Here is a 9,078-nt window from a genome sequence, read left to right as displayed (position 1 = left end):
TTTTGATGGTCAGCAGTTGTGAGTAATGTGATATTGAAGTTTGGAACAGATTATTTTCCCCTTTTCTGTGAAGCTGCATCTGGTTGGCAGTCGCTGCTCTCGAAACTTGGCTCTCTGCTGTCAAACTCAAACCAGCGCAGCAAACAGAAACAGGCAAGGAGCAAAAAGTTTGCAAAGTGAATTGCAGGATTCTTTTGAAATGCTTTGCAAAGGGGTGGGGGGAGGGGACAGGGGGAGGAGGTGCGTTGGAGTGGTGGTGGGGGGGGGGAGGGAGGAGAGGAAAGAACGTGTCCCAGTGGAGAGGATCTTTCTTGTGTTAAGAAATAGTTTTCAGCCAGGTCTCCAGCTTTAAGACTGAAAGCTGTTGCTGACTGGGATTCGGGCTCAGAACACAAGGCTTGCCTCGGCTTGTGCATGTCCATCTTTCGTAAGGTTATTCAGAAGCTGGCGCACAGTTAGGAAAGGCTTTCCAAATAAGCTTTCTGTATGGAGGCCTTATCTCACTGCTAAGGTCTGTTTTCAGTACTGTTGGGAGGAGCTGGAGCTGGGGAGGGGAGGAGAGGGGAGGGGAGAAAAGATAACCAGATGATTTTGACATTTGCAATAAATGTACTAGCTTAGCCATGCGAGACGCAGTTTAGCAGCAGTCCAGCAGCTCTGCTGGGACACATCTGGTGAAGCTCCCTCAGCCTCTGTTACAGAGAAATCATTCTTGCTGGTGTTTCTCCACGATCCTCTTCTCCTCTGTGCGCAGGGGAAAGGAGGGTCAGAGTGTACCAGCGCACGTGCAGTGATATCAGAACGCAGTCATCCTTCACGCTCAATCCCCTACCATTGGAGCTCGATGTCTGTCTACAACTGCGGAGAACGCATGCAGCAGCCAGCTCCCAGAGTTAAGACCACACTGTCAGCATGGGGACCTGCTGGATCAAACACCTCAGAGAGGAATTCACTCTCAGCAAGTGCTCCCCGAAGCCAGACATCCCACAGTTAATGCTTCGACCTCAGGTAGGAACGCAAGTTTGGTTTATCGGCCGGGAGATTTACCGTCGTTAAGAGCAGCTTACCGCAGTCACTGGTCACTAAGTTGCGCTCAGTCCAGGCTGCTTTTCTTTTTAACTGTTTCAGGGTGCAAATTGACGATTGTTCGGTTCTGGTCACCTCAGCGTAAAGGGGGGGAACTGCCGAGGTCCTACAGGCAGTGCAGAGGAGAGCAATGTGGCTGATTCCCCAATGTTAATGGAATGAGCTACAGGCAACAATTAGGCAAGCTAGGGCTCTCAGTCTTGAGAGAAAGTTTACGAACGTGTGTATAGGATCGGCAAAGTAAATACCGGTGTGAATGCAATTTCAGGACAGATATCAGGAAGTATTTCTTTACCCGGAAGGTAATTAATGATTCGAACAGGTTACCGGGGTGGGGGTTTGAGTCCAGGACGCTGAACTCATTTAAGAAATAGGTCAATGCTGTATTGGGAATCTTCAAAGGAGATGTCTCAGTGAAGAACTTATAGAGATGTATGCTAACCTATTGGGGGGAGGGGGAAGGTAAGTGGGGTCTCCTTGGAGCTCAACTGGCTCTGAGGTGACATGTTTGGCAACGGCATGTTGGGATCGAGTCAGTCCTCTGAGGCAGTCTTGGTAGTCCGGTTCCTGAAATCGGCAGGTCCGCAGTATTCCAGAGCACTGTTAATGACAGCACAACACAGTTCATTGGCACCACTTGAAAGAACAATCACTGTGGGCAGGAAATCCTCCCATTCAGCTCCAGTTAACCTTGCAAGCCAATTCCGATTAATTAGGGTGGTCCTAGCAGGACAAGCAACAGGAAAGCTTGCCAGACAGTGCTATTGATGGCAAGCTCTGCGGTTTTAGCTGGTTAGACTCTAGCAGTACCCCCAACCGGGTCCCCAAGCCTTGGCTCCTGCCAACCTGCGCCTTATATGGAATTAGATACACAGGATGCATCCCACCAGGGAGAGAGTTCACATTCCATTCCAGCAATCTACCTCTGGAATTTCCATGTGTAGATGGGATGCCTGGAATTCTCAGTTTGGTTTGGATGCTCTTAAGCACGGTGATAGGTTTCCGCGTGTGTCAGACACACGGCTGCCCCCGCTCCCCCCACAAAAAAAAAGTGTATACAATTGTAAATAGGATTGAAAAAGTAAACCCAAAACAATACTTTAGGTTGTACCTAGATAGTAGAACAAGCGGTCAGGTTTAGAGTTGCAAAGGGGCAATTTTAGGACAGACACCAGGAATTATTTATTTACCCAGAGGGTATTTAACAATTGAAGTAGCCAAGAGGGGTAGTTGAGGCCAGGACAAGGCACTCAATTTTAAAAATTCTGCTTTTAAGGGGGTCAGTCAGGTGTCTCACACATGCAGATCTGTCACCTCCAGAAAGAGTTCCATCTACTTACTCCACCTACACATGGAAATTTCGCTGTGACTGCAATGGAATATGCACTCTCCTCTTTCTGGAGTGACAGCCTACTTACCTAATCCTGGAGAGTATAGCAAGGAAAGCAAGAGTCAGCTCAGAGTTGTGATGAGAGGATGGGTGTACTGGAAGAATGAAATCAGATGGCGATCTTTGACCTTGAGAGAGAGAGACGTGGATAAGTCTGGGTTAATACACTGATTGTCTACATCATTACGTGGAGTCCCGTAGCATAATGGTTGGTGCATTCGCCTCCTAAGCAAGAGGACTTTAATTCACGGGCGGGCTAAAACCCGAGGCAAGTTTACTTACTCCACACAACTCTGTTTACCGAGCAGTAAATAAAAACACAGTTGTTAGTCGATTGACGCATCACTTTCCGGAGTAATAATCCTTCAACAAAAAATCCACGACTGTTTGTCAAACACACGGCTGCCCCCCCACTCACCACAATTGGCTGCCCCGCGTTTTGCCCACAAAATACACAGTCAATCCGCTTTACGATATATTCTGCAAAGCGCCTTGAGATGTCAAAACAATGTGATAAGGTGCTATATCAAATGCAAGAATTATTATTAATATTATTATTTCTGGCTTCTCTCTTTGCCAGTGGAGGATCCATCCGGTCGTGTGGCTGGGATATCGAATATTCATGGGGGTCTACACACTGTCCTGGTGTGTGTGCAGTGGTGTACAGTACAGAAGCATCAAATGGTTCATCTTCTTGTCTCACCTTGCCTACGTCATGCTCACCGTCTACTTCAACCTAGCGTTGGTAAACCTCATTTGTTACATGACGCTAGGACTAAAGGGTTCCACTAAACAGAGCACAGACACAATGCTGGAGGAGAAATTCAACTCAAACACAGGTGAAAAATATTTCGCACTTAAGGCTATTCTCGGGATGACATTAACCAGTAATTTTTAATGTTCTCAGACTTTCTTCCCCACTGCTTTAATGTCAGGAAAAACAACCTTACTAGTCGTTTAACTGTGAAGCGCTTTGAAACAGCCGCCTGACAATGAAAGGTGCTATCCTTGCATTTGATACAGTTCCTTATCTCCTCATCAAGATGTTTCAAAGCGCTTCACAGGATATAAACTGTAAAGTGTCTTTTGACGTCGTGAGGACACATTAAAGTGCTATTACTGTTATCAAATATTATTTGTTCCCTAAAAGAAAATGTTTAAAAAATAATAAAGAAATAAAGAAATCAATGAATCAATGAATGAATCAATCAATCAATCAATCCATCCATTCATAAAAAGTAATAATAATTTTGGCCACTCAATCTACGACTGTTTCTATATATTTTTCCCATACAGCGGTTGTTGAGGTGGAAGCCAGCGAGAGCTCGGGATCGTGCCGGGTTGCGCTGTTGCCAGTGTCTTCGGCATTGCACTCCAGCCTCTCCGTGCAGTGGATCCTCCACAACCTGATCAACGTGCACGCCCTCTTCGTCACCATCGCCTTCTGGAGCCTGGAGTACCAGCCGGGACACACACAACTGGACAGTGTCAACCTCAACATGCACCTGGTGAACAGCGTGCTGGTGCTGGCAGAGCTAGGGCTGATCGCTGCCCCCATTCACCTCCTCCACGTCCTCTACGTCCAGTGCTTCTGCACCATGTACATTGTCTTCACTGTCATCTACTGGAGCGCTGGGGGCACTAACACCACAGGCAAGGCCTACATCTACTGGGTGATAGATTACCAGCACCGCCCCGGCCTGGCCGCCGGCTGCAACCTCGTCATCGACTGCATCGCCATGCCCACCCTCCAGTTCCTGGCCTGGAACCTGCACCTCCTCAGGCGCTGCGACCACCTCTCGCTCTGCCAGCCCCAACTCTGACCCCGGCATTTATTCCCGGCAGCAAAATTCTCTGTGTCAGGAAGACGTCAGGAATTTACTGTATGAAACGCGTCTGTCTTTCCATCAACAAAAAGGCCATCACTAGGTCTCCCGTCTTGCTCCCCCTCCACTTTGTTGTACCCTCCCCCCACCTCCCTTTCGCCCATAAAATATACAGTCAAATCAATTTCCAGTATGAAGCGCTTTGAGACATCTTGAGGATGTGATAAGGCGCTATATCAAATGCAAGGATTATTATTATATATTATTCCCCCCCAGCCTCCCTCTTTCCCCCCCAACCTCCCTCTTCCCCCCTCCCCACCCTCCCCAAAACTGAGAGCATGAGCAAACAAAGTGCTTTCAGACCCAGTTTAACATGGTTTAACATTTCCTCCGAACGGCACGTCCAACAATGAGTTGCTTCCAGAACTGTATTATGTCAGCCTAGACTGAGAGCTTCAAGTCTCCGTGTGGGACTTGAACCCACAGCCCTCTATCTGAAAGATGAGAGAGCTTTTGAACTCCATCCAACAGTCCCTTCGCCTCGCCTCTCCCTTGCCTCCTTCAACGCACATCTCAAGACCTTCCTCTTCGACCACGACTTTGGTTACCCTCCTACTCCTCGGGACCCTCCAGCGGCTTGGGTCGTCCTCCTGATGTGAAGGGCGCTATTTTTACCACCCACTCTCCCTGCCCTCCACCCCTCCTGATTCCACCTTCCAGCTTGGGTGCAAATCTTTGACTGGCCAGTACTTTGGTCTGTTCTCCTAACGTGAAAGATGCTCTATAAATGTAATTTGTTCTTGTTTGTGTTGTTTCTTTCATCTGAGTCAGGCTGAAACCTGTTAAAGTGGATCACAAGGTGGGAACATCGGATGGGGGAGGAAGACAATTGAGGCTGTTGATCAAATGATCAAAAAGAGAGGTGTTTAAGAGAGTTTTTAAGGTCAAGAGCCCTGATGCAATGGAAGGGATCTTGTTAAGAGTGCCAGGAGCATGAAGCACATGTGTAGAATTTACATCTAATCTAGCTAGAGTACTTATACACACATACATTGTATTCCCCACATGTCTACTCCTCCATAAAATATAACAGACAGTGTAAAGTTCTGTGTTAAATAATAAACAACAGGTTTGGGTCATAAAGTTCATTGACTCAACACCTAATCTACACGATTAGTATATTCTATGTACTTATCTAGTCAATATACTCTGCAGTATATATGCATTTATCTCGACGCAGGATCGATTCTGTGGTATTCAAAGGTATTTATGCTGTAATGTGCATCATGCTGTATCCTTGATTCTACTCTGTACATCTAGAGCAACTGTATTTAAACCAATAATGATTCAATATCCAACACTGTCCTATATGCCTGTATTGTAATACTCATCCCCATTGCCCACTCACTAGTCAATGACTATAACGCAGTGAACTGTATCTACATTTATTTTTAATATATATTTATTTTATGTATGAATTCGATTCAGTCTATACTATATGTCTGATATTAGCAGCCACACAATGTTACTATTTGATATTAGCCATCACACCACTATACCTCACAAACTACAGACCCATCTCAAACCTGCCCTTCCTGGCCAAAGTTTTGGAACACGTCGATGCAGATCAACGTCTCTTAAATCTCTCTCTCCACTCCCTACCCCTCCGGTCCGGTTTCCGCCCTGCCAACAACACAGACACAGCACTCGTCAAAGTAATAAATGACGTCCTTTCTCTCTGTAATCAGGGCTGCCTCTACCTCCTCATCCTGGACCTCTCAGCCGCATTCGACACAGTTGATCACGCCATCCTCCTCCACTGCCTCTCCTCCCTCTGGGGACCACACTAGCCTGGTTCGGTGCTGCTTAAAAAAACAATAACAATACACCTCGGGAAATGTTTTTTCCTGCCGCCCAGCCCAGTTATGCAGGTGACGCCCAAATCTACTTTTCCTCCTTCAGCTGCAACTCCCAGTCCCAGTCCGCTAATTTCCTTTCAGCTTGTTTGATAGACATCAAGGCCTGGATGAATTTTCTGCAGCTGAATGTCGGCAAGACGGAAGCCATACATACTCTTTGTCTCCCATCAACATCTTCAATCCTGCGGGTCTGAAATCATCAACCTCCTCGGGCTTTCCCTCAGATTCTCCAAACCGTGCGCAACTTAGATATCAGGTTCGATGCCCAGCTTAAACTTCCTGCTCCACATCTTTTATCTGACCAGGAACACTTTTTTCACCTCCGTCACATTGCCCACCTCCGTCCAACACGTCACAACAATGCCTTTGTCACTTTCCAGTTGGACTACTCCAATGTCCTCTTCACTGATCACCTCAGTTCCACCATATGCAAGATTCAATCAATCCAAAACTCTGCTGCCTGGATACTCACCCACACAAAATCTCCGTACCCCCATCACACCAGCCAGGCTCCACTGGCTCCCAATTACCAAACAGATCGATTTCAAGATCCTCTCACTCGTTTTCAAATCACTTGATGCCCTCGAATCTCCCTGCCTATCCTAACTACTTACCCCCCACTCCACCCACACTGCCACTGCTCGACTAGTTCCAGCCTCCTGGTTGTCCCTCATCCCCTCCACTCCACCATCAGTGGCCGTGCCTTCACCTACTACGCCCCGAAACTCTGGAACTCTCTCCCTCAATCCCTCCACCTTGCCCCCTGCCTCCCCACTTTCAAATCCAGCCCGAAGACCTTCCTTTTTGATCATGCTTACGGTCACCTCTCTCATCGTCTCCCCCTGGCTCGGCGTCAAACTCCGCCATTATCAAGCACTCCGGGACTCTACCCTGGGTGAAGGGAGCTATATAATTGCAAGTTGTTGCTGTTGTACACAGTCTTATATTAGCAGTCACACCTCTATACAGTCTATATTAATAATAATACTTACATTTGATATAGTGCTTTATCACGCCTTCGAGGCGTCTCAAAGTGTTTCGCAGAATATACTGTAAAGTGTAGTGACTGTGTATTTTGAAGGAGCAACGCGGCAGCCAATTGCGCACAGCAGTGTCCCACAAACAGTCGGATTCTCTATCAATGGAATATAAAACTCTGATATTAACCTGTGAATTCCTAACCTGCAAGCATCCAGTGAATCAGTTACCATCCACCCATCACTCAGTCTTGTTCTTGTTACTAAGATAAACTCGGGGATCAAACCCCAATTTGTGTCAGGATGAAGATGTGGTCTACCTGACTGAGTGTGTGCCACGGGAGGGTACAGTTCTGCTCTCCCAGGAACAATCCTTAATAATAATAATAATTCTTGCATTTGATGTAGCGCCTTATCATGTGGTCACAACATTTCAAAGCGCTTCACAAAATATACTGCAAAGTGGATTTGACTATGTATTTGTGTGTGTGTGTGTGTGTGTGTGTAGCGGCGGGGAGGGGGGGTTTGGCACAGTCCAGTCACAAGTCAATAACACTGACCGGTGAATTGCTGCTGCACTCAAGACTGGATATAGCTCCTAAAGTGGTTCGCAGCGTTTTCTGTGAAATGTATTGACAGTGTACTATGTCGGCAAACACAGCAGGCAATTTGGCACAGCATAGTAATTACCCCGCAAACAACCACATAGTCAATCCGGAGAATTATTGGCCCCGAGTACCAGAAGAAACTGCCTTCTCTTTTCCATTAACACCATTAAATCTTTAACATTGTTGAGTCCTGTAGCTCAGTGGTTAGAGCACTCGCTTTGCAAGCGAGAGACCTGAGTTCAATTCCAGGCAGAGGGCGAAACCTTGGGCAAGTTTCCTTACTCCACACAGAGCCTAATAATAATCCCTCCAAAAACCCCAAACAATAATAAATTGGTCATTTTCAATCTACGACTGTTTGTGGGACATTGCTGTGCGCAATTGGCTGCCGTGTTCGCCCGCAAATATACAGTCAATTCACTTTACAGTGTGTTCTGTGAAGCGCTTTGGGACGTCCTCCCGACGTGAAAAGCGCTATATCAAATGCAAGGATTATTATTATTATTATTATAACATCCATCTAAACAGGCAGACGGGACATCAGTTTAGCATTTTATCCAAAGGATGGTACCTCTGAAAATGCAGCGTACTGCCCAATATTGCATTGAATTGTCAGCCTTGATTATAAACTCGAAATCCTAATGTCGGCAAACACAGCTTGAACCCACAACCATTTATGACTCAGAAGTGAGAGTGAGCGCTACCAACTAAGCCAGGCTGATAACTTCAAAAAGGATTTAAAAACTGGCTAGCGTCAGACACCAGGGATGGGAGCGTGTGTTACTATCCATCTGGATTCTATATTTCATAGACCACAAGTCACAATGAAACAAGATGCTGAGTTGAAATCCTAACAATTAATTTCAGCTGCAGCTAAACAACAGGAGAGAGTGGTTGATATAAAGACTACATTCTTGGTGAGAATGAGAGACGTACAAGTTCCAGAGAGAGACAAATAATCTTGACTCACACACAGAACGAGATGGACAAAGACTAAGAGAGAGACCATAGGCACCCATAGAGAGTGTGAGTGAGTGAGAGAGAGAGACCATAGGCACTGATTGGCATCCTTACTCACCAGGCAATGTGTGTGTGTGAGAGGGGGAATGGTTGCAGTACAAATAATCGTCACCTGGTGGCGCTACGGAAAACAGGACCTAATAATAATAATCCTTGCATTTGATATAGCGTCGGGAAGTCGTCCCAAAGCGCTTCACAGAATATACTGTAAAGTGAATTGACTGTATATTTGTGGGCGAACGCGGCAGCCAA

The 9,078-nt window shown here is 46.4% G+C and overlaps 1 protein-coding gene across 1 annotated transcript; it reads left to right on the top strand.

Annotated features, from left to right (window-relative positions):
- The first annotated feature begins 261 nt into the window (after window positions 1-261).
- LOC103176641 (protein rolling stone) lies at window positions 262-4,370 on the top strand. The gene is made up of 3 exons (XM_007890299.2): window positions 262-1,008; window positions 3,057-3,315; window positions 3,773-4,370. The coding sequence occupies exons 1-3, from the start codon at window positions 913-915 to the stop codon at window positions 4,297-4,299; spliced, it is 882 nt and encodes a 293-aa protein (XP_007888490.1). The 5' UTR covers window positions 262-912; the 3' UTR covers window positions 4,300-4,370.
- Window positions 4,371-9,078: the final 4,708 nt, after the last annotated feature.

The sequence above is a fragment of the Callorhinchus milii genome, unplaced genomic scaffold (genome assembly GCF_018977255.1).
Source record: "Callorhinchus milii isolate IMCB2004 unplaced genomic scaffold, IMCB_Cmil_1.0 Scaffold12, whole genome shotgun sequence".
In the NCBI taxonomy this organism is placed as follows: domain Eukaryota; kingdom Metazoa; phylum Chordata; class Chondrichthyes; order Chimaeriformes; family Callorhinchidae; genus Callorhinchus; species Callorhinchus milii.
This window is presented reverse-complemented; position numbering and strand designations above follow the sequence as displayed.